The 25,950-nt window shown below is 50.0% G+C and overlaps 1 protein-coding gene across 3 annotated transcripts; it reads right to left on the reverse strand.

Annotated features, from left to right (window-relative positions):
• Positions 1-158: 158 nt before the first annotated feature.
• Positions 159-25,885, reverse strand: Tcea3 (transcription elongation factor A3). Of its 3 annotated transcripts, none has more exons than XM_085690483.2 (11): positions 25,710-25,885; positions 17,988-18,050; positions 17,253-17,358; positions 16,608-16,749; positions 13,799-13,861; positions 9,751-9,914; positions 9,533-9,594; positions 5,728-5,877; positions 3,960-4,106; positions 1,328-1,399; positions 159-270 (listed from the first exon to the last, which is right to left on the reverse strand). In XM_085690483.2, exons 1-11 carry the CDS (start codon positions 25,776-25,778, stop codon positions 262-264), a joined length of 1,047 nt encoding a protein of 348 aa, XP_085546609.2. In that variant the 5' UTR covers positions 25,779-25,885; the 3' UTR covers positions 159-261. The 3 variants fall into 3 exon arrangements, with proteins under 3 accessions (XP_085546609.2, XP_087763140.1, XP_085546610.2); XM_087907014.1 differs by lacking the exon at positions 25,710-25,885 and adding an exon at positions 25,349-25,495; XM_085690484.2 differs by lacking the exon at positions 25,710-25,885 and adding an exon at positions 25,120-25,269.
• Between the last annotated feature and the right edge of the window lie 65 nt (positions 25,886-25,950).

The following is a 25,950-nucleotide window of genomic DNA, read 5'->3' on the forward strand; positions in this document are numbered from 1 at the left end:
AAGATAAGACTCCTGATTTGATGCTGACATTCTGTGTAGGTGCTGGGGTAAGCATCACACCCATGAACCAATCTTTTTCATGTCGGATTAGTAATTGGCACCTCCTCCCCCCACCCCACACACCTCCTCGAAAACCCAGTCTCATCCAGAGCTCAGCATTTTCTTTCATTTGAATTTTTATTGTTGTTCCGGGTCACATGGTCTGTGCTTGCTGCTTGATCTTCCTCACCTTGCCCACTGTTATCCTGGTGGGTGATTCAGTCAGCAGAACTATAAAACCAAGAGGTAATAGTGTAAGAGGTCTCATTGAGTCTCATTGACAAAATGGTGGATACAGTCAGACATGGTGCTACCTGCCTTTAATCCCAGCTCTCAGGAGGCAGAGGAAGGTGGATCTCTGTGAGTCTGAAGCCAGCCTGCTCTGTGTAAGGAGTTCCAGGACAGCCAGGGCTACATTGAAAGTCCCTGACTCAAAACGACAAAAAAAAAATAACATGGTGGTTACAGACCACTTGGTTGGACTTTAGCTCTCCCACATGGCAGTGGACATTAACTAAAAACACTGTCAGAAGACAAGATGTAACCTCCTTCGGGTCCTGCTTTTCCAACAGGCACAGAGGAGCAGACAGAATACCCTTTACCCATAGCAACCTGTATTACTGCACACTGATCTTCGCTAGGCCATGGTAATATGTGTGTGTATGTGTTTTGCTGGAGATCAAACCTAGGACCTCATTCATATCAGAACATGCTCTAGGCCTGAACCACACCCCTAGCAAAGAGTATCTGGGAGGATTCTGTTTGGCTGTCACCCCTGAAAACCAGACCATTGTCCCTGCAGGAGCCAGGCCACTAGGTCACAGCACTCGGTGGTGAAAAGCCTTTTCCAGAGCTTCCTAAGAAGGACAGGACACTCAGGTCACCTCAGGGCTACTCTACTGTGACAGGGCTCAGCTTGCCCATCTTAGCCACGTGTGGCCAGGTTAAAGGGCATTAGCCTCTGTGAAAGTGTTTCACAGAGGTCTGGTCTGAATGCACAGTGCTCTTGTTTCCCTTCCCTCTGGTCCCTAGGAAGCCAAGCCCATTCACGTCCAACAGACAGCCTTGCTCACCCTGTAATAAACTCTGAGCCGCCACCCATTCCAGCTACTGCCCTTCCGAACTAACACTCCCTCCCCAGTAACTCCCTGCCACCCTTACTGTGCTGCAGGCTGGTGAGCCCCCCGCCTGCTAGCATGGGGCCCTCTTCCTGTCTGTAGGTAAACTATTCCTTATGGAGGGAGCATCTGTGGATGACGGGGAGGGGGAAAGACACGCGCATACAGACCTTCCAGCGATTCCCACATTCGTTGCATAAGACAAAGGTGGTCATGGGTTCATCAGCACTGCGTGTCTGCACCTAACGGAGAGAAGAATCATTCATAAGGTCATCCCCTGCTTAGGGCCACTATGGCACCCACTGTCTTCAGATGTAAATTCAAATCCCACAGGTTGTCACTGATTAATCTCCTTGACATGGATGTATAATCTCTTTTCCTCTGGGCATCCGTCAGCTCACTCAGAATCCCCCTGCCTCAGCCTGGCCTTTGTACTTGCACTCTTGACGAGCCTTCGGAACCGGTTTCTCTTCTTTTGCTCCAAGCCTCACCTCTTACAAGAAGCCTTCCCAGACTCACCCCCAAGAACACACTGTATCTGACATGCCTGTCTGAGCCAGAGGTACCTGGGAAATCACCTTGCCTATTGTCACCCTGCAAGTGGCTGAGACTCAGAGAGGAAAGGGGGCTTGCAGATCACTGGGATGGGTTGGGTTATGTTGTGTTTCCCCATATCCAGTCCTCTATATTCTTCAGGTTCAGAGACATGGGTTTCCATCACAAGACCCTGGAGTTTCAGCTGCCCTTCCAACTCTTTCTACAGGCAACCTGGTGGTGTCTGCTGGGATCAGCAGTGGGGGCCAAGCCCTCTGCTGTTATGGGCCTCCAGCTGTCTGTCAGGGGGCACAGCATAGCACAGCCTGTCACCACACAGCAGCGGTAAGGAGGAAGAGCAGGCGTGGGCTTTTGCAGGATAGACTAAACATTGCTAGCTGAGCAGCTCACTTCTGAAGGGCAACGTCACGCAAGTACCCAGAACCCTGTCTAGAACGGACACGGAGGAGCACAGGAGTTTCCACAGATGTCCCCCAATTCCAGAACTGGAACCCTTCAAGAGAACTTTTCAGAAAATAAAATGGGTGATTATATTCCACTGTAGCCACAGGATACTGAGGACAAAGTGCTCCTGATATTACCTTCCCACTTTTGAGGCAAAGTCTCATATTTATGTATCCAAAAATAACCTTGGACTTCTGATCCTCCTTTTTCTCTTCAAAAAGTTCTTTATTACATTTTATTTTGTGTGTATGTATGTGGCTGCACATGCCACGGCATGTGTGGAAGTCAGAGGACAATGTACAGGAGTTGATTCTCTTCCTTTTACCATCTGGGTCATCAGGTTTGGCATCAACCACCTTTACCTAGTGAGCCATCTCACTAGCCCACCCCCTCTACCTATCTAGTGCTGGGATTAGCATGCGCCACCACTTCTGGTCTCTATGGTGCTGGGGATCAAACCACTGCTTCACACAGGCTCCCACCCCATGCCCCACTGATCTACTAACAGAGCTACATTCCCAACCCTGTCTTTTAAAGAGATGCTGTGTGTGTGTATGCATGCAGGTGCATGCTGAGGCCAATAGGGAACATCAGATCCCCTGAATCTGGAGTTACAAGTATTTGTGGACTATCCAATACGGGTGCTGGGATCTGAACTTGACCCTCTGATAGAGCAATGATCTCTCTAACCCATTTTTCCCCTTCAGACAGATTTCCTTATGTATCCCAGGCTGGCTTTACCACCCCCTAATCCTGTCCTCTTGTCTCATACTCCTCTAGTGATAGAAATACAGACATGTGCCACCATGTATGGCTACTCTTGATGAATTTTGCTTGTTGAGCAGATAGAGAAGTGAAGAGAGTTCTAGAATCACTAAATATGAGTTAGAAATCAATATTGCTACTCTAAGGACAGAACCTAGCAATAGGCCATTCTTGGGACTTGGGGGAAGGTCTGTTCCCATCCCCACCCTAGTCTCCTATGGTTCCTGGGTATCTTCATCCTCAGGAACCCCCTTAGTCATCACCAGAGAAGCTGACTGGACTCCCTCAGAAAGGCTTGGACCCAAAAGCTCATCATGGTGGTGCACACATGAAATCCCAGCACTTAGGAGGAAAAAGGATCAGAAATTTCAGGGTAGCTGGGCGGTGATGGTGCACACCTTTAATCCTAGCACTCAGAAGGCTGGTGGATCTCTGTGAGTCTTGGGCCAGCCTGGTCTACAGGGCGAGTTCCAGGGCAGGTTTCAAAGTTACACAGAGAAACCCTGTCTCGAAAACAAAAACAAAAACACAAAACAAAAAAGAAAAAAAAGAAAAGAAATTCCAAGGTAGCCTTCGCTACAAAGTAAATTCAAGGCCCTATCTCAAAATAACCAAGTATGATAAAAAGAAATGTCCAAATCTGAGTTCAAAGCCTTCCTGCCATGGGTCTACCTGGGTACTATGGGCTGAGGAGCTGGGTTTCACACTGCTATGCTTCCTTCCAGCATAAGTGACGCTCCTGAACTCTGTGCCCAGCACTGTTCATGGAAGACAGTGTGGTATAAGTTGGGGCCTGGGGCTCACTCTCACTTCGGGACAGACAGGACACACCAGCCCTGCTCCATGGACAAGCGGCAGCTCATTCCGCAATCTGAACATTCTCCAGAAAACCACCAGTCACCGAAGCGGCATCTTCAAGTTTGTCATTCACCCAGTGGCCTGAAGCATTCGGTTTCCGATCCCCTGAGCACCTCCGTGGGCATCTTTCTCTGCTCCCCCTGCTACGGCCCCGCCCCACTCCACCTCACCTCTGCCCACCTGGTTGTAGGTGCAATTCTTCTTCTTGCACTTGCTACACCGCAAGAGGTCAGTGGTGGTGCCGCCTGTCTTGGCCATCTGGTGCTCACGGATGGCCTCCTGGGTCATGGCGTTCCTCAACTCCCTCAGCTCATCACTGGCCATTTCCTGGAGAGAAATGGGTCTGTTTCAGGGTGGGTGGGGGAGCCTACCCTTTGCTAGGTTTCTAGAGTCTGAGCTGAGAGGGAAGTACTATACTGGGTTAGGAACATAGAGCTGGGAGAGACGTTGGCCCCTCCTGGTCCTTCCTGACCTGGGAAAGGCCTGTCCTAGAGGAGTCTCCTCTCCATCCTGGCTGGAATGTCCAACCTGGGAGTTCTAGCTGGGTCAAGGTCAGCTGGGACTGTGTAGGGCAGCAGCAGGTACTAATAGCCGGAGTTAGTACTGTGGGATCATTCCTTTAGGACAGTGCTCACCCTGTCTGCCAGGCCTCGGCCTCAGCCAAACCGTCCTGGCATCTGAACTGACTGCTACTCACACATGTCCCATAGCCTTCCACTCTGGGCTTTAACCAGTGCCTGCTCCAGCTAGGACCCAATGCTCTCTAGGCCCGTCTGCTGGTGGGAACCATGACCTACAGGCTACACTATCCAGCAGATCCCCACAGGAACCAGGGTCACAGGTCTCTGTAATCACTGTGGACGTACACCTCAGACAGCTGTCCCAGACACACCCAGAGTCCATGATCCTTCTGGAGATGCAGCATCAGCTCCATCCAGTGTCTCCCCTTTTCTGTCTGACCGCTGTTCACTGAACCCCTTCAGGCCGATCTCTGAGTACAAGCCTTCAAGCCTCTGCCATAGAAAAGCTGGGCAGACCCACTCAGGTGGAGCACTAGTTATAAGTGGGTGTGTGGACCAGAGGGCAGCCAAGGCTCATAGGGAGGGAGGCCTGTTTTCGGCTAATTATTATTTTATTGTTATTATTTATTTGAGACAGAGTTTCCTGTATCCCAGACTGTCCTTGAACTTGTTATGTAGCCCAGGCCGGCCTTGAACTCCTGATAGTCCTGCTTCCATCTCCCAAGTGCTGGGTTTACAGGGTGAGCCACGCCTAGCTTGGGGATCAAACACATACTTGAACATACTTGGCAAGCACACATTCATATCAATCATATACCACCTAGTCATGCCATGGTACACTTGTGGTAATTACACATCATACACACATCACATATCACACACGTAAACATGCCACACATCACCTGCACTACAGAGAGCTATCTATATCACACCCACACGCTAAACATCCTATCCACGCACCTGTCACACACACCACATACACTCTTTCTGTGTATCATATATACCACACACCACATCACACACACATCCCAGATACTCATTCTGCGCATTATACACAGAACATGCGTCATGCTCCTCTACTTTGGACCACCACAACACCCTAAATCCCACCCAGTCTTTAGGAGCTTAACACATTTCCTCTCGCCTTCTCTGGGTCTCTTCATTTCTCGATTTGAAGACTGATAGGGAGTCCCCTGGCAGCTCTGGAAGCTAATCACGCCCAAGGATGTGTCAACGATCTTTCCAAGATGCGGGGTCTGAGATGTGTGGGTACCCATCTGTCCAATGAGAGTATGAGCTGGTGGAGGCTGGGCTGGACTAAAGGGCACCTAGATTGTGTCCCTAGAGTTACAGCCACTGCTCTCAGAGCTGGGCAGCAGGAGGGCCCTGGTCAGCACCCTGCACCGAGGCCCTGTGATCCTCCTCACCTCTGCTGTCATCTTGGCGATGAGCCCTGGAGAAATGGCCCCACTGAGCACATTCTGCCTCAGGCTGGGGTTCCTGGGGTCCTTCAGATTGCTGATGCGGCTGCGCACACGATTCCGGTACTTCATGTCTGTGCTCTTGAGTTCCTGGTAGATATGTGTCTGGGTCAAGGGCCATTTTGCCATCTATGTAGGAGAATGGTGGGAACAGGAGCCTGCTCCAGGGATCAGGGGTCATCTCTGTGACCTCTGCTTAATGGGCATCTGTTTAGAGCTCTGTGATCAGTCAGATAACAGAGCCAGGAACAGTCTCCAAGAGGGCAGATTACAGCAAGCACTGTGGTATCAGGGACTCCAGGAAGAGGCATGCTACTGTGTCTGAATCTTCCCTGCACCTCAGGTGAGTCCCAGAACTTCAGTCCTCAGTTCCCTCTTTTGTTTAAAAACAAACAAACAAACAAACAAACAAACAAACAAACAAACAGGGCTCTTGGGCGGCATCAAGGAGTTATCATTGTGGGGTCTGGAACAAGCCCACATCTGGGAATTGCTATCGCGAGAATACTGAGGGTAACCTCTAGTTTGAAATGACCACAGAGTTGGGGGAGCAACCGACAAAGGAAAAGGCCATGAGCCACATGTTTCTGGCTCTGAAAAGTGCAAAACCCCTGGAAGCTGAGCGTGGTCATGTATACCTTTAATCCCAGCACTCGGGAGGCAGAGGCAGGCGGATCTTTGTGAGTTTGAGGCCAGCCTGGTCTACAGAGCAAGTTTCAGAACAGCCAGGGCTACAGAGACCCTACCTCAAAAACCAAAAAGCAAACAAAACAACAACAAAATCCAGTGGGCCGTCCTGTTCTCCTCTGCCACCTCCAATTTCTTTCGAGACAAGGTCTCTTGTAGTCTAGGATAGCCTAGAACTCTCTAATCCTTTTATTTCTATCTCTTAGGTGCTAGAATTACAGGCAAGCACTCTGCCAACCAAACTGCACCTCCAGACTCTCCCACAGTGTCTGCTCAGAGCTCTCCCTCCCTCTTTGTCCCAGGAATCCACTTTGGGAATGACTGGACGGTTACTTCTCCCACAAGTAGATGAGGAAACTGAGACTTGGAAAGGGTTCAGGTCCTTGCTCAAAGTCAGAGGGCAAAGTCCTAGTGGGGTTAGGGCTGCAAGCCAGGCTTCTTTTTAACAGCAGTGCTCTGTTCGCTCATGGGCAGGAAGTCACCCCTGGCCACAGACCACAGTTCTGTCCAAGCCCAGCAGCCCAGATCCTCCCCTTCCTGCGCTGGAGACACAGGGCAGGGCTGCAGCGGCCAGACTCATTTTCTTGGTCTCCTGAGCCAAGTGAAGGAAGCAAGACAAAGCTGTTGCTAGGAAAAAGCACAGCCAAGACAGAGACCAGGGCAACACGCAGAGCGGAGCAGCTGACTTCCAGGAACTGGAAGAAGGGAGGTGGAGTCGTGGCTTTTGCCCCATTTTTGCTTGAATGTCATCTAGATATTAGTATGAAAATAAGAGAATATGCCACTAAGCCTTTGGGAGCCAGAGTTTTAAACTCTGAGTTTAACACTGCCATTCAAAAGTTCTTAGTGTGGGTCTGTGAAAATGAGAGGACGATTAGGAACACCAGCCTTTCTTCGATTCCTCCTGCCCACACCAGTATCACTGGGGCAATCAGGAGGAAAGCAGTCCTGGAAACCCTGGGGATCCTTCAGAAGGTCACACCCATGCCTCTCACCCATGCAATATTAGTTCAGGGTTACTCCACAGAGGCCAGATCTTTTGAGGGATACAGAGCACATGAGCCCTGTATTCAGACTTCCCTTAGCTATGAGAAAAAGCTAATAAGCAGCTTTCGGGCTTTAGCTCCTCTCCTAACAAGAGGGACAGACAATGGAGGAAGCAAACGAGGAAGAAAGACAGAAGTGGAACAAGGTACCAGGCCACCCAACTCGCTTTGGAAGCCACTGCCTGTCCTGGAGACAGCGAAGATGAAGTCCTAAGACCCCGAAGCTCTGGGATCCTGAATTAACAGAAAATGTGAGAATGTATTTGCTGAGAGACTGGGAAATGCAAGGTCTGTGGAGGTACGGCTGGATAACCTATGGAACAATGGCTAACAGAAACCACCAGAGGCTATGCTGGGGTATAATAAGGTTGGCTTTAGGCAGGAGACGGAAACAGGCAAGCTAGCTGCCTGCAGTCTGATCCCTGGCCTCCCAGGCAGACCCAGTCACACATCTCATTCCCCCAGAGTTTCTGGCCCCTTCATCCCACACTTCATCTAAACATGCAAACCTCTGTCTGCAGGGAGAGAAAAGCACACCATCCTTTCCATGGCAAGCAACCCTTTTCCCTAAGAAGCAAATCTTCTATTATAGTAGAGCTGAATTACAGTAAGTCATCTCCATTGTCTCCGCAGGGCAAAGAAAATCAGGAGGGGATCGGTGGTGGCACACGCCTTTAACCCCAGCACTTGGGAGGCAGAAGATCTCTGAGTCTGAGAACAGCCTAGTCTACAGAGGAGTTCCAGGGTAGCCAGGGCTACCCTGTCTCGGAAAACAAAAACAAAACAAAACAAAGAAAAAAGGGGGGGGGACTCAGCAGTTAAAAGAGCACTGGCTACTCTTCCAGGGAACACGGGGCTCAATTCCCAACACCCACAGGGCAGCTCACAACTGTCTGTAACTCCAGTTCCAGGGGATCAGACACCAATGCATCTAAAATAAAGTGAAAATAAATTACTTTTTTTAAAAAAAAAGGTGGAAAGTGAGGAGGTGAAATTAGTGGGGAAAGTACATAGAAAGTATAAGCATTGGGCTGGAGAGATGGCTCAGAGGTTAAGAGCACTGCCTGCTCTTCCAAAGGTCCTGAGTTCAATTCCCAGCAACCACATGGTGGCTCAGAACCATCTGTAATGGGGTCTGGTGCCCTCTTCTGGCCTGCAGACATACACACAGATAGACTATTGTATACATAATAAATAAATAGTAGTGTTCTTTTTTTGTTTTTTTGTTTTTTTTTTTTTAAAAAGCATAGGCACACAGGACCCACCAGGCATGTTGCTGTGTGCCTTCAACACCAGCACTCTGGAGGCAGAGGCAGGCAGATCTTGGTGAGTTTGAAGCTAGCCTGGTCTACAGAGAGAGAGAGAGAGAGAGAGAGAGAGAGAGAGAGAGAGAGAGAGAGATCTGCCAAGCCAGGGGTACCCAGTGAGATTCTATTATAAAATGTACTTTCTTATACATAGAACCATAGACCAAGGCCTTCAATCCAGCTGTGGTACCTTGGAGTCCCCAGCCTAGTTTCCTTGTGTATACAATGAGAACAGCTGCATGCACCACAGGGATGGTTGGGAGTTTCCTGACACAGTGCCCGCCTGATGGCATCACAGGGTGCACTCCGGGAGCTGCGCCCATCAGAGGAGGGAGGGGAACAGTGTGCACGAAGCAGGCTGCCCTCTGTCTGTTCAGACCCGGCAGCCAATGACTTGACCAGCTGAGGTGTGCGTAACGCTTGGCACAGCAGCTAAGCCCTCAGGTTCTGCAGTCATACTTTCAGGGTTCAAAGCCCAGCTCTGTCAGCTGCAGGAGCTCTGGCATTGACAGAGCCTCCCCGGGCCTCCGGTGCATCACCTGCAACCAGATAAACCCAGGAACCCACCAAGAGGCAGGGAAAGACCTAACAGCAATGAGAGCTTCACTTAGGAGCTCTCGTTCAAGGGCAGAGCAGGGAGCTGTTCCCAGAGCTGCTCCCATATCCCACCAACTAGACAGTCCAGGCAGTCCTGGCCCCATACGACATGAGGATATGGTCTTCTATTTCTGAGGCCAGCTTGTCACAGTTGACTCCATAGTCCTTGAAATCATCTAAAAAGAGATCAGGAAACAGACATCAATCCTGTGTGACTTTGCCAAGGATGACACCTGGATCCCTACTGGAGACCCTGTCTCAAAATGTCAGTAAGTAAATAAATGGCATCTCATCTCTGCTTCTCCTCCCTCACCCCCGGCCCATGCCCTCACCTTCAGCCTTCAGGGCTGCTGACAGCATCTCCACACACTTGTCGCGGACAGAGTCTCCTGTGAGATAGCAGGGGGCCAGGAGACACACAGAGGGAGCAAATGTGGGAGTTGAGGGGCTGCTGGGAGTCTTGGGAGTTTCCGCTTTAGATCTGCTGCTGTTAGATCTGAGGGTGACAATCAACAGTGGACATTAGACAAACAAACCATTTTAAGAGATGGCTTGGTGGTTAAGAGCACTGGCTGCTCTTCTAGAGGTCCTGAGTTTAATTCTCAGCACCCACATGGTGGGCTCACAACTATCTGTAATGAGATCTGGTGCCCTCTTCTGGAATGCAGGCATACATGGAGGCAGAATAAAAATAAATAAATAAATCTTTAAAAAAAAATAATTTTATGGTTGGGGGGTCACCACAACCTGAGGAACTGTATTAAAAGGTCACAGCATTAGGAAGGTTACGACCACTGATGTAGAGGAAGCGCACAGGACAGGGCTTTAGAGCAGGCAGTGACGACAGCTGTCATGTTTGGAATGCCTGCTCTGAGTTTGAATACAAGCTCCAGAGCCGGTTGTGGTAGCACATCCCTGTGATTTCAGCACTCAAGGGGCTGAGGCAAGAGAATCATGAGTTCTAGCCTGGACTACGTAGTGAGGGCCAATCTCCCAATCCCTAAAGAATCCAGGCTTTGGGCTGGAGAGATGGCTCAGAGGATAAGAGCACTGGCTGCTCTTCCAGAGGTCCTGAGTTCAACTCCCAGCACCCACATGGTGGCTCACAACCATCTATAATGAAATCTGGTGTCCTCTTCTGGATGCAGGCACAACACTGTATGCAAAATAAATACATCTTTAAAAAAAACCAAACAGGCTTTGATGGTCTAGTAGATGAAGAACAACTGCTACCAAGCCTGATGACCCCACATGATGGAAAGAAAGCACCAATTCCCCAAAGTTTGCCATGTGCGTGCCACCATGCGTGCGTGCGCGCTCGCACACACACACACACACACACACACACACACACACACACACACACACACCACATCTAAGCTTCAGAGGTAAATTCCAAAGCCTGGTGCACCCACTTTGAAGCTCTATGACCTTGGGTGGGGTCTTTACCTTCCAGATATGTCTTCTCACCTGTGGAATAGGACTAACAGTAGCACCCATCTTATGGGTTTGTTGGACTGTCTAAAGGAATCTAAGAAAATTCCCACAAAAAATAATCGGGTTACTCATACTGTATATGAACGTCACACATGCCACATTTGCCGGGGGTGGGGGTGGGGTGGTAGCAATGCCAGGCCTCCCATCTCACCATCTGACCCTCACAGTGACCTTAAGGAGTCAAAATTACTTCCACTTTAGAGATCAGTAGAGCGAGTCGCACCAAGTGAAACTGAGGAAGTCTGAAGTCATCCATCCAATTTCCAAGCGGTTGAGTCAAACGGGAAAGCGCTGTCTGCCTTTCCAGTTCCCCCAACACGTTTCACTGTGTCTAGAAATGAGAGTCTCCTTTCCCAGGCAGGGCACGTCCCCCTCCTTCCTGGTAGGACCCTGGCTTCATGCCTTTCAGCTTGGCTAGGACCTAGTTATCTAGTTTTTTTAATTATTATTTATTTAATTTTTTTTTTGAAATTTTCAAAACAGGATTTCTCTGTAGTTTCTGGTACCTGTCCTGGAACTAGCTCTTGTAGACCAGGCTGGCCTCGAACTCACAGAGATCTGCCTGAAGGCGTGCGCCACTACCGCCCAGTTAGTTACCTAGATTTTGTATCTGGGCTATTTTAGGCAGTCCTGCTCATACCATTAGCAACTACCAAACTCCAGAAAGGGAATCATCAGTGAAGCCCGGGGGTAGGTGCATTTATCTATCTGCACTTTCCTTTCTTTCTTTTTTTCTTTTTTGTTTGTTTTTCTTGACAGGGTTTCTCTGTGTAGCTTTGGAGACTGTCCTGGAACTGACTCTGTAGACCAGGCTGGCCTCAAACTCACAGAGATCCCCGTCTCTGCCTCCTGAATGCTGGGATTAAAGGCGTGCACCACCACGCTGGGCTGCTGCACCTTCCTTCTGCTCCCGGGTCAGCCAGTTTCCTCCAAGTCCCAGTACTAGTGCCTGCTCTTAGAAAATCTTGCCTGCCACCTTGAGGACAACTCAGTTACTGCAAGTGTGCAGAAGCTGCCTGGCTAAAGTCAAGAATAAAGGCACCTGAGCTGAATGCAACTTCCGTAAACTCTTGTTACCATGGAGCCCTTCGCGTGCGTGCGTGTGTGTCTGTCCGTGCATGTGGGTTACAGCCACCATCCCCAGAACACCTGCTCATTCCTGCTGCCTCCCATTTGCACTGCTTCCCCAGGGTCCTCCTGACATTGCCCTCTGAGTAAGCAGGCCAACTCCCAGCTCGAACTCTCCTTCCTCTGTGAGGCACACCCTGACATTCTTCCTGTGTACCCCTGCACGGTATGCACACTCCATTGAATCCAAGCTATGGGGCCAAGGAATCCAAGCTAGCATTTTTGATGTGTGACCTCTGTACTGTGTCCTGTTGTGTCCCAGAAAAATCTGTACCCGTGGCCAATATTTACAATTGGAAATGTCACATGAAGACTATGAATGTTTGGCTTTCCTTAAAAGCTGGAACCCTTGGAGAGATGAGTTGACAGTCGAGAGCCCTGACTCTTCTTACAGAGAGGGTCTGTTATCCTCCCAGCATGGCTCACAAGCACCTGTAACGCCAGGCCCAGGAGAACCTATGCCCTTTCCTGGCCTCTGAGCTCCTACACATGTATGGTGCATATAAACTCAAGCAAGGAGACACATATACACATAAATTAAGCAACAGCAACAAAAACACATAAAACTGGAAGACTGTGGGTTGATGAGATGGTTGTTTGCCACCAAACCTGACAACCTGACAATCTGAGTTCCATCCCGGAACTCACACAGTGGGAGGAGAGAGGCAACCCCTACAAGCTGCCCTTTGACCTCCACATGTATGTCCATACACAACCAACCAATCAAAGTAACTGGAAGACTGGGGCCAGAGAGATGGGCACGTAAGCCTGGGCCCTAGGTTTGATCCTTAGAATCCATATAAGGATAGAAAGAGAGACCTGGCTCCACAAACTTGTCCTCTGACCCCATCACATGCACCCACACATACATGAACACATGCTCTCACATACATCTGCCTCTGTCTCCCGAGTCTGGGGATTACATGTGTGTGCCACCACTCCCTGGCCTCTAGTGGTTTAGCTCTGCACTCTGATCTTCAGGCAAGTTTCATTTGTTAAAACACAAACAAAATATCACCACACCTCACATCCCACATCCAATCATTCATCAAATGCCACTCCAGGACAGATCTTCAATCTATTCCTTTTTCTACCTCCATCACCATCAAAGCGATCTGAGCCACAGATCATCCCAGCAACCTCCTGGCTGTTCTCTCCTCTGCTCTGAGCCCTGCAACCCACTCTGATGCAGCCACCAGAGCAAGCCTGATAACTCTGGTGATGCTACTCCCAAGCCAGTGGCCCCAGTTTCTAAAGGACCTGTGTGGGACTGGACTCATCCATGCATTGTTTCCTCCAGCTTGCTCCTGCAGATTCTAGTCAGTGTTCCTTGCCACTGCTCTGTCAGGTTGCCTTCACACAACCTTGGCTAAGTATGACCCCACTAACTGCATAGCCAGCTTCCTTACCTCTTATTATATAGCCTAGGCTGGCCTTGAGTTTATATCAATCCCTCCATCTCCAAAACACCGTTTTGTTTGTTTGGTTGTTTGGTTGGTTGGTTTGCAAGACTGGGCTTCTCTATGGGGCCCTGACTGTCCTTACTGAGCTCAGCTTGACCTTGGGGATGGTAATCAGTGATGGAGTGACAGGGACCTGCCTGCATTCATACCCAAAGGTCCTAGGATTTGGAGGAAACATAGTGTCTGGGGTTTCCACCTTTCTCCTGTTTCAGGCTTCCCCTCCTGAGCAGAGCTCCACCCCTACCCCATCCTGATGAACAAGGCCAGGGGAGAAGTCAGCAGCTTCCTTTACCTTTCCATTGAGGGCCTTTTTGGAGAGGAGGTGGCGGACGACCTGGAGTCTACAGAGTCTCTCCTGAAAGACACAAAACTGGAGTTGATGCTGTCTTGTAGGCTGGCAGCGGCTCTGCTCTCCTGGGAGAGGGACCTCTGGGGCAAGGCACATTGGGCGGAGGATGAGATACCCTCCCTGGGGCCACAGCGGCCAGGGAAAGCGAGGTCCAGAAGTGCCCAGCCCCACCGGACAGCAATCCAAGGGAGGGAACAGATGCCTGCAGCAATGCAACATTCATGCTACCCTGTAGGTAATTCTCTCCTAAGAATTCTCAGCAGGCCCCTCTCCTGCTGCCAGACAGCTGGGCTCCTGGGGTTGCTATGGGTCTGGAGCTGGAGAGACTGAGGTGGGCTTCAGCCTCCCCTGCAGGCCATAGAGGAGGTGAGGAGAAGAACAGAGGCATGGCGGAAGGTAGATGAGCTGAGTACGAATGTGAATACAACAGGGGACAGGATTGGGCGTGTGCTATGCATAGTCTTTTTTTTTAAAGTTTTTTAAAAAATATTTATTTATTTATTATGTATCCAATATTCTGGATGTGTATATGCCTGCAGGCCAGAAGAGGGCACCAGACCTCATTACAGATGGTTGTGAGCCACCATGTGGTTGCTGGGAATTGAACTCAGGACCTTTGGAGGAGCAGGCAATGCTCTTAACCACTGAGCCATCTCTCCAGCCCTATGCATAGTCTTATAAGAAAACAATGTCCAGGAGGGAAAAAAAAGATGGAAAGAAAATCTACTCAAATCCTGTAACCATGATGTTAGCATGACAAGGTCAGAGGTAAAAACACCTTCACTTTCCACACGCACCGAGCAACTTCCGCTCTCCAATGCCCGGTTTCCTCTCACCGTTCTTATAAAATTCCTGTTTGTCAATGGCACCCTCATCTTACCTAATTCTCCTAATTCCACAGCTCCCATTTTCTGGTATACTGAACAACTTACTTCCTTGTGATATGTATTATGCAGCAGCCCTCCATGAAAGTCAGGGAAGAGTTGTGTGTGAGGCTGCACTGGGCTGGACCTCAGTGTTAGAGCATTGGTTTAGCACAGGTAAGGCCCTCGGTTCCATCCCTGGCACTATGAAGAGAGGTCACAAGGGACAGGGGAGAGAGGAGAGGGGAGGCAGAGAGGAGAGGGGAGGCAGAGAGGAGAGGGGAGGCAGAGAGGAGAGGGGAGGGGAGAAAGAGGAGAGGAGGGGGCAGATGCCAAACCTGATGACCTGAGTTTGATACCCCAAATCCACAAGGGAGAAGGACAGACGTGATTCCTAGAAGCTTTCCCCTGACCTCCACATGTGTACACACACACACACACACACACACACACACACACACACACACACACACGCGTTTTTAAGTTTGTGCATTGAGGCATTTGAAAGATTCTGAAGGGTCTGGAGAGTTGGCTCAGCGGTTAAGAGCATTGCCTGCTCTTCTAAAGGTCCTGAGTTCAATTCCCAGCAACCACATGGTGGCTCACAACCATCTGTAATGGGGTCTGGTACCCTTTTCTGGCCTGCAGGCATACACACAGACAGAATATTGTATACATAATAAATAAATAAATATTAAAAGAAAAAAAAAAGAAAGATTCTGAAGGTATGTATCTGCAGTGTGACATTATCTACCACCAACCTACTAACTAACAGGTGGCCAAAGATAAACCCCGGGAAGTTAGAAGACTTTCGGGTTATAGGGACTGAGGAAGATGTAGTCACTTTTTGAAAGCTTTTCTTTTGAAATGGGGGCTGGCCTCCAACTCCTGCCTCAAGCTATCCTCCTGCCTCAGCTTCCCCAATGCCGCATCTACATATCTACAAAATCTCTAATCTACCATGATAAATGTGGCATTTGTGTCTTATTCAGAGCACACAGCTTTGGGGAACACCACCTAGGGTAGGCGAGAGGAACGGGCATGGAGTTGAGGCCTCTCAATAGCTGTGGGATCTGGGAAGTCCTTACTCCCAGGATCCCCTGTTTCCAGGTGATTTAACACAGATGCTGAGTAAATACTGAATTACTTCCCCTTTTCAAAGGACACACAAGGCCCTGGCCCCACTGGCCCCGCAGACCTGACAAAGGTGGGATGTGGGCTGGGTTACCAGGCAACATCACTGCCAGCGCAAATGACTTGGTTCGTAAAGTGTGTCTAGACAGGAAACGCTGCAAACAGACTCCAGATAATTAGCAGAGAGCCACAGCTTTCAAGCTGAGGATCCTGTCAGTGGTGACTGCTCTTGTCGTACACTAAGGCTTTGCTTAGAGGACTGGCACGATGCTGGGGACACGGGGGCCCCTCTGAACAGGGGTTCTCGCTTCCATCGTGGTCTTCTTTCTTTGTTCCCGAAGGGCTAGAGAACAGCTGTACAGGCTCCTGGGAGAATCCCTATTTGTTTTTATTTTGTTTTGGAGGCAGTGATCTTGCTATGTAGCCCAGGCTAGCCACAAACCCATGATCTCCTGCTCCTTCCTCTTGAGTGAGGTGTTTACAGTCATGTGCACTGCGCCTGGCTCCTGTGAGTGTATCAAGGATAGCAACCCCAGGGCTGCATCGCTGGCATGCTTCCCACCCCTTCACCTTTCTAGGGGAAGCCAGTGCCGTGTGACTCAGTCAGATTGAGCCAAAGACCCCAGGGTGAGCACTGGGGGAGACACTAATATCCACCTCTGAGGGCTGTATGACTTCCAGAAGTTCTCTAAACAGCTGCTGATAGAGAAAGAGACAAGCGTGGACCCCTCCGCTTCAGTCCAGGAAAGAAGTACCTGGTTTGGGGCTCTCCCTCTCCTTTCTTCCTTGGCGGAGAAAGGCCTGCTTCTGGTTTCCAGTCTGAACAGCCGAGCCCCTTTTCTTTCTTCTTTGCTTTGTCTCTTTCTTCTCTCTCTCCTTTGGCAGTTCTGGGGGAGTCTGTAAATGAAAGAGTGGCATTGTCTCTCCACCCAGCACCTTCTCAGGACAGCCCTGCATGACTTTGGGCACTGGAGAATAAAGGGCCAGTCGCATGCATGCCCACCACACACACACACACACACACACACGCACGCACACACACACATATATGCATGCATATACACATATTCACATACACATATATGCATTCATGTACACACATGCATACACATATACACACATATATAACATGTATACCTCACATGGGAACATGAACATAGAAGTACACCCATCAATGCAGAGTCAGGCAATGTGCACATACATGTACACAAACAGAAACATATAGACACATACAAGAAAGGTTAGATGCTACATATAGATCCTACACTTGTGCCCACAACACCATGAACTCCATAATTCAGGGGTCACATGTCACTAATTGAATAACTCAGTGACACAAGTTGAGCGTCCTCTTCCATATGCTGAGAAGTACCACCTCCTAGCAGCTCACCCCCTCTCACCCAGTAGCCGCTTCCAGTTTTTAATGAGGACTTTGGCCAAGGACACCACCTCCTTGTCTGAGCAGTGCTTGCGAACTCCATTGACGGCGACTCCAATCCTGGTGGTCTGTGGGGAAAGGATTAGGGGAGCGAACGGACAGGACCAGTGACTCTTTCTGGAGGGAGCGTCAGCTCAGCCATCACTTCCCTCCAACCTAGACCTCCCCAGGATCCGTGCCCTAACTCTGAGTCATCCATTGTAGAACTAGGGTCTGACCCACCACCCTGACTAAGACCCAAGCCTATATTTTCGGGAACTTTGGTGTAGAGCTGGGGTGGAGAGGGTGTTGGCTGTAATTAGGACCCTGCCCCATCTGCAGTCCACTAGATATGTTGAGAGAAAGTCTTGACTTAGACCCACCTCTGGCTGCCATATCTTAGATCTCTGTTTGTCTTTCGGGGCCAGAAGTCTCTGGTAAAGTTTGGGGGTACGCAGGAAATCTAAGGAGGATTTGAAAGCAAGGGGACAGACATCCCCCTCTCCCTGGGTCACGGGCCACTTAGATCCCACAGGCCTTAATTCTGGATAGAGATTCAAAGAAACCACCTTCTCCCTAAACCCAAGGACTCTGACCCCCCAAACCTGGGAAAGAACTGGCCTTCAAGAGATGCTCCCCATGTCCCACTTCCATGTCTCAGAAACCTCCACAGGGTCTTTCCCTCCCACAGAGACGCTACCCCAAGGGGCCCCCACACCTGCAGCAGCTGGATGGACATCTGGCAATTGTTCAGCTTCTTCAGAAGGTCGAGGGCCCCTTCCTGTGGGAAGTCACAAGAAGAGCACTGGGTCACAGGTGATGCTGCAGGCCACTCTCTGAGTGCTGTGGCTCTGGGGAGAACCGACGGATGTGTGGTCCAAGGACAGACGTGGGGACACAGAAGAGAAGAGGAGGGAAAGGTTGGCCTCAGAGCACTGTGCCTCCCTCCACTGAGTTCTAGCCTTTCCCTCTGCTTCACTTTCTGCCCAGCATGTCCCTTTGTCCCTGTCTTGTGTCTGCCTCAGAATGGAGTCACTATTTATTGTTCATGCTGAGAGTACAGGCTGACAGCTGATGGGTGCTGGGAATTGAAGTCCAGTCTTCAAACTGATGTAGCAAGCACTTCATCAGCTGAACCATCTCCCTAAGTTGGTCTTTTTTTTTTTTAGTTTTTTTAATTTAAAAATGTTTAATTATGTGTATTCATTTTCATAACTTAAACATTTTAATTTATTTTAAATGTATGCTTTGTCTACATGCATGTATGTGTGCCACATGTGTGCCTGGTACCTGTGGAAGTCAGAAGAAGGCATTGGACTCCCCCCAGAACTGGAGTTACAGATGGTTGTGAGCCATCACATAGGTTCTGAGAACTGTACCCGGGTCCTCTGAAAGAGCAGCCAGTGCTCTTAACTGCTGAGTCTTCTCTTCAGCCCCACACGTATGTTTTACATTATGTGTATGTCTTGCTCATGTGTCTCTGGGCAAGTATGTGCGTGTGAATGTGGGATGTCATATTCCCTAGATTTGGGATTACAGGTGGTTGTGAGCTGCCCAGTGTGGGTACTAGAACCTGGACTCTGGTCCTCTGAAGAGCAGTCTGCATTCTTAACCACTAAGCCATCTCTCCAGCTCTAACCACTGAGCCATCTCTCCAGCTCCCCTGAATGATATTTTTTGTTTTTGTTTTTTTTTCAAGAGAGGGTTTCTCTGTGTAGTCCTGGCTGTCCTGGAACTCAGAGATCTGCTTGCCTCTGCCTCCCAACTGCTAGGAGTCCTGAATTGGTACTTTAAGAATATTGGGGCAGGGGGCTGGAGAGAAAGCTCAGTGGTTGTGAGCACTGACTGTTCTTCCAGAGGACTTGGGTTCAATTTCCAGCGCCCACATGACAGCTCACAATTGTCTATAGCTCCAAGATCTGACCCCTTCACACAGGCATACTGCAGACAAAACATCAATGCACATAAAATAAACATTTAAGAAAAAAAAAGATATTTTTTCATGTATTTATCTTTTTTTAATTAATTAATTAATTTATTTATTATGTATACAATATTCTTTCTGCGTGTATGCCTGCAGGCCAGAAGAGGGCACCAGACCTCATTACAGATGGTTGTGAGCCACCATGTGGTTGCTGGGAATTGAACTCAGGACCTTTGGAAGAGCAGGCAATGCTCTTAACTGCTGAGCTATCTCTCCAGCCCTCATGTATTTATCTTGTTGGGGGAAGGCAGGCCATGTGTCTGCCAAGGTGCATGTGTGGAGAACAGAGGGCACTTGTTGGAGCAGCCTCTCTCCTTCTACCACGTGGGTCCCAGAGATCACACTCAGGTTATCAGACTTGGCAACAAGTGCCTGATGCACTAACCCATCTATCTCTCTAGCCTGCCTCTGAGTCCTGACACACGTATAATCCCATGAAACCATCATCACCAAGAACACGGCATCACTTCAGAAATTCCCTCAGGTTCTTTGTAATGTATGCCTCCTATTACCGCCGATATTACACAACCAACATTCTCCTTGCACCGCTACAGGTGACGTGTGTGTCTGTTTATGTGCATGTGACATGCACGTGATAGGCATGTGCTTGTGGTAGAGATCAGAAGTTAATCTTGGGTATTTTTTCCCTCGGGTATATTCGCCTTGTTTTTTCGAGACAGTCTCTCTCAACAAGACCACAGGCTCAACAGTTAGGCGTGGCTGGACCATGAGTTCTAGGCATCTAGCTGTCTCCAGTGAGTGCCGGGGCTTGAACTCAGGGCCTCGTGGTTGTATACTAAGCACTTTACCAACTGACTTATCTCCCCAACCTTGACTTTGTTGTTGTTGTTTTGTTTGTTTTTTGAGACAGGATCTCTCTACACAGCCTGACTGTACTGGAATTTGCAATGTAGATTACACTGGTCTTTTTTTTTTTAAAGGTATTATGTATAAGTGTTCTACTTGCATGTATGCCTGCACACCAGAAGAGGGCACCAGATCTCATTGTAGATGGCTGTGAGCCACCATGTGGTTGCTGGGAGTTGAACTCAGGACCTCTGGAAGATCAGCCTGTGCTCTTATTCTCTGAGCCATCTCTCCAGCATCCCCTCCCCTTTTCTTTTACTACACTGGTCTTAAACTCACAGAGATCCACCAGCCTTTGCCCCCTAAATGCTGAGATTAAAGGTGTGTGACACTATGCCCAACTCTAGACTTTGTATTTTTTTATTATGTACACAGTGGTCTGCCTGCATACAAGAAAAGGGCACCAGATCTCATTACAGATGGTTCTGAGACGCCATGTGGTTGCTGGAAATTGAACTCAGGACCTCTGGAAGGGCAGTCAGTGCTCTTAACCTCTGAGCCATCTCTCCAGCCCCTAGACTTTGTATTCTTAGGGATGTTTTATAACAGCTCAATATGTAGCTCAAGTTGGCTTCTCCTGCATCAAGTTCACAAAAGCTGAGACTAAAGGCTTGTGCCACCATGCCTGGCCATTTTAAGTATTTTATATAAAAAAAGTGTGGCATAAACAAGCCAGGCAGTGGTGGTGCACACCTTTAATCCCAGCACTCGGTGGACAGAGGCAGGCAGATCTCAGTGAGTTTGAGGCCAGCCTGGTCTACAAAGCGAGTTCCAGGACAGGCAGGACTGTTACACAGAGAAACCCTGTCTCAAACCCTGCTCCAAAAGTGTAGCGTAAGCATCTTTTTTCTTTTCCTAGCTTACTGTTTCTGAGATCCATCCATACTGCCTTAGATGAACAGGACACACAGCTCCTTTTTGTTACTGAGTAACTTTTCTGCCATGCATATCTGTTTATCTAATGGTATAAAATAATTAGAATTCCTGGTACATAGTAAAAATCCGGTGGATAAAACTTTCGGGTCATTTCAACGTGGGACTCCTACCAAGACAACTCCTATGGGCATTTACCTTCAAGGATTTGTTTGGAAACAAGATCTTCCTTGCCTAAGCTAGCCTTGAACTTGTGATCCTCCTGCTTCAGCTTTTAGAGTGCTCCCAGCCCTTCCCTTTGAGTTTTTTTATGGACAAATGATTTCACTCCTCTTGAATAACGAGAATTGCTTTCATCTCTAAGACCTTAGAGTTCTGCACGGGCATCAGCCGCTCTCTGAGTATAGAAACACAAGATGGAACGAGACAGGGGCTGGAGAGGTGACTCAGTGGCTGAAGCCCTTGCTGCTCTTTAAGAGGACTCAGTTCCCAGCACTCACAGGGTGGCTCATCACTTACCACCCTCTTCTGGTCTCCATGGGCATTGCAGGCATGCGGTGCCCAGATAAGCATGCATGCCGGCAAAATTTTCACACATAGAATAAAAAATAAATATTTTTAAAAGATCAAACAGAGTAGAAAGCAGGAAGAGAGAAAGAAGGAAGCTTGGAGTTGAAAACCTGTCTGCCAGGTCCCCAACACACCCTCAGCCCATTTTAGCCTTCTCCTTCCTGGCACCTGCATCCCAGAGGCCGGCCCTGCCACCTCTCAGCTTTTTGGCTAAGAGCAAGTTTAGTGTCTAGAAGCCAGCCCTGGCTATCTTCAGATTAGTCCCCTGAGGAACACGAACTATGTCCTGTATGTCCCTTGCCTGGTTCCAGTTCCCAGCCTCCCCTTGCCAGGACCTGGACCACATCCTATGAGCTGTCCTCTGTTAGTCCTTAGCCTCCCTTCGCACTGAGGTTCAGTGTTTCCAGAATGACCTGCAGACGGGTGTGTCTATGAACTCAGAGGAACACGGCTCCACGCTTGATGTTAGGGAAAGGTTTGCTATGTGCTGGAGCACTTAAGTCCTTAATGTCCACTGACTTCTCACAAGGAGGAGATGGGAGAGTAGTTTAGGCGGGAGAGTGCTTGCTTATACACAAAGCTTAGAGCCAGCACTGTGTAACACCAGGGTGGTAGTTCACAAGGAGAATCTCAGCTCTTGGGAGGTGGAGGCAGGAAAGCAGAAGTTCAAGGTCATTCTCAGTCCATGTACCAAGTTTGAGGCAGGCCTTGTATATAAGATCTTGTCTCAAAAACACACAAACCACCTACCCACCTCTCAGAAGGCCCCTGGTAAGTGGGTCCTATTTACTATTCCACTTTTACAGAACTATTAACCCATTTATAGAAGAGGAAACCAAGAAGCTTTGGAAAGATTGGGCTGGACCAGGCAGTGGTGGCACACGCCTTTAATCCCAGTACTCAGGAGGCAGAGGCAGTAGAACTCTCTGTGAGTTCAAGGCCAGCCTGGTTGACAGAGTGAGTTTCAGGACAGCCAGAGCTATACAAAGAAACCTTGTCTCAGGGGGAAAAACAAACAAAACAAAACAAAACAAAACAAAAAAACCTAGGCTGGAATGAACACTGGCCTTGGAGCTTCACATACTTTACTGAGGCACCGATCTGCCAATACATACAGTCGTAGAATACCAACACGGGTTCTTACATGATGGTGCATACCAACAGCCAGTTCCCAGGAGAACACCCTGACTCGTAGCATTAGCTATACTCCTTCAGCGATGACTCTCAAGCTTCCAACATGCTATTTCTGAACCGGGTTTTCTTTGACGTTTATTGTATGTGTACATACATACGTGCACATGCATAGCCTCCGTGCGGACCAGAAGATGGCCCAGTGTCGTCAGCTGTCTCTCACCACATGTTCTGAACTCAGCTCAACAGGCTTAGTGGCAAGCACCTTTACCCACTGAGTTGTCTTGCTAGTTCAAGGTTTGTTGTTCTTTTCCCCCCGACCCCTGGTCCCTGATGTGGGGCAGAACTGGCAGGGGAGGCCCTGTGTGAGGGGTTCTTTTTATTATAAGCATTTTAATGTTTTTCAAATGTCTATGTTTAACAGTTTGCGAGCTACCTGAAAATCCCGTAACCAGAGCTCAATTATTTGCATCTCACCACCGAGTGAGTACCTGTTTCTTTATGACTGGGTCATCCTGAGGAGTAAGTTTGCCCGTGAGTTTGCCGTGTAGGCAGGCTCATAAAGGCTGCCTGCCCATCAGGCTGGGTGTGCCTCGCTTGTCCTATGGCGAACAGTCTCTCTGGTACAGTTCTGCAGTCGCGAGGATGCAGCCTGAGACACCCCCCCCCCCCCCCCCCCGTCTCTCTCTGTTCCTGTGTGATGATGTCTGAAAGTATAAATGAGGCTGCTGCTGGCTTTGCATTTCCCGGTGAAGCCACCCTGTCGACTTTCAGGGCATTCTTATTTAACTCACACTGTCCTGTGAGTGTACCAGGCCTGTCCTGATAGATAGCGTCAGGAGCCGCATCTCACACACAGGCAAGTAGAAGTGGCTTGCGGGGTGGCATGTGTGTGGCTCTGTTGATGTGTCATTGTGTGTAGGTATAGCTGTACACGGTGCTTGTCTCTTCCATGCTGTTTTCGCTGGTGCGTGCTCACAGTATCTGACAAAGCCCCGAGTCGCTGAATAAATAAATTCCAGCCCTGAGCTGCAACGTGGACGCTGTCTTATTGCAGGAAGCAATTCTCTCTTGGACTAACCACCACTGGGCGGGTCCACTTTCACTCTCTGTACAGGCCCGCCTTTCCCAGGCCGAAGCCCAGAGCTCCGTGCCTACCCAAACCCTGCTAGAGTCCAGGCACAGACTCCAGGCACAGACGCAGCTCTACACTGGCTCTGTCCTGTAAGGACTCTGTGGCCAGACACACCACTTTCCTGGTGACAGCCCTGTCACTTCCACGGGCCCTTATTCCCAAGAGGCACCAATACCTCTTCCCATTTCACAGAAGAGGAAACCGAGGTCCAAAGAAGAAAAGTACAGTGGCTGGCCTAGGGCTGTAAAAGAATTAAGCCGTAGGAGGCCCCTTAAGCTTCCCAACCTGGCTGTCTTCCCCAGAGCCTCCTGAGTTTCCTGTTACCCCTAATCCTTCTCACCTGGAAGTCCAGACTTCCTTTGCTCATCCAAGTGTCTGGGGTGAGCAAGGGGTTAGGCTTAGACAGCCTGTCTACCTGAAGTGCCACTCAGCTTCTTAGTTGGGTTCTGCCATCTCCAGCGGCAGAAGTGTCCTGTGACTTGAGATTAGGTTTTGCCAGCAACTTTGGGGGTGGCCCAGAGCACCTCAGCGGAGGATGGGAGCTGAGGGAGGAACTGCAGCCTGGGCGGTGCAGGTGAGAGGCATCTTTCTGCTTCCCCTCCAGCCATGCAGAAGCAAGCCTCGCTCACCTCAGTCACCTGTCTCTGACCTGCCATTGGCTTTGCAAACCTGTCTCACTCCTCACCCCTCTCTACGGTCCCGAGATGCTCTTCCCCAGGAATTCAATCATCTTAGACGAGGAAACGGCAGCTCTCAACACTGTACCAACACCACCATCTCATTGTTGCCCAGCAACTATTCCAGGATGCTTGACACCCCCTTGGCTCCTCAGGCCTCAGTCGCTCTTCCGGGCTCTGAAACCTCTCCTCGCGGACCCCAGCGTTTTTCATCTTTCTTGGAATGTACTGGCGCAATGCAGGTCCCGGTGTAACACATTGCAAGACACTTCGAGAAGAAAAGAACCCCGCGGCGAGTCGGCGTGGAGGGCCTTATCCACCGGGTCCCCTGTCTTCTCCCTCCAGCATTGTCCTCCCTCCCTCCTTGTTCACGCCCTCCAGAATTGGCACAGGCGTCAGCCACCAGCCTGAGGCAAAGATCGCTAGATAGACAGATCAAACATTAACTTTCCTTTTGGCTCTCGACGTGCGCTGCTGGAACTGAGCGATCAGGGACCCTCGCGCAGGGCTGCGGACCCTCCTCCCGGCACAGTTCTCCTTCGCGCACCTCTCCCGCTGGGGCAGCCCAGGCCTCATCCTCTCCTCCCCCACTCCCCGCCCCCCCGCCCCGCACCTGTTCACCTCCGCCAGCCAGGGCCCCATCCCGTGGCCAAGGAAAAAGTTGCAAACAGACTCCTGGCACCCCCAGCTAAGGCCCTTCGCTCTGGTCTCGCAGGCCCACTCCCGGGTGGCGGAGTGCAAATGCAGCTCGGCGGCCCCTTCTCAGCCCGAGTTTCTCTGATCTTTTTCAAGTCAATCAGAATTTGTTCCTCCAACTCCCGCCGTGCCTGCAGCTCTCCGACCTTGCACTCTCAAAATCCTCGCTCCAGGTTCGTGTCTCTCCTCACGTTCTCACTGCACAGCGCAGGTAGCCCACGAATGCACCCGATTTGTCCACACTGACTTGCACCAGTCGCGCCTCGGGGGAAGGGAGGGGGCTTCACAATCCTCTCCAGACCTGGCCACGCACACACACACACACACACCCCCTAAGTGCCCAGCAAGTAGCGCGGGACTCCCCTGCCTGGCAGCCTGCCACCCGCCTCCAGTCCGGAGTCCCGAGCGCTCCCTTCGGGCACACGGCCGGCACGCCCACCAAACCCGTGGCTGGCCGGGTCGCTCCTCCATGGCCCGGGGATTGCGTTGCAAACTTTGCAGCCTTACCGTCTTCTTCCGGGCCACCATCTTCTCCAGCTTTTTGGCGATCCTCAGCAGCTCCTCTTCCAGGCCCATGTTGGTCCACGACGCCCCGCGGGGTTAGGGGCGCAGAGCAGTAGCGGGCGCCAAAGCGCAGAGCGCTAGCGGCACGGGCGCAACACTCCACTCAAGCCCGGCGGGGGCGGGGCATGCCCCTCCCAGCGCTGGGGGAGGGGTGGCGGGCACTAAATATAGACTTCAAGGACTG

The sequence above is a fragment of the Myodes glareolus genome, chromosome 6 (genome assembly GCF_982192425.1).
Source record: "Myodes glareolus chromosome 6, mMyoGla1.1, whole genome shotgun sequence".
In the NCBI taxonomy this organism is placed as follows: domain Eukaryota; kingdom Metazoa; phylum Chordata; class Mammalia; order Rodentia; family Cricetidae; genus Myodes; species Myodes glareolus.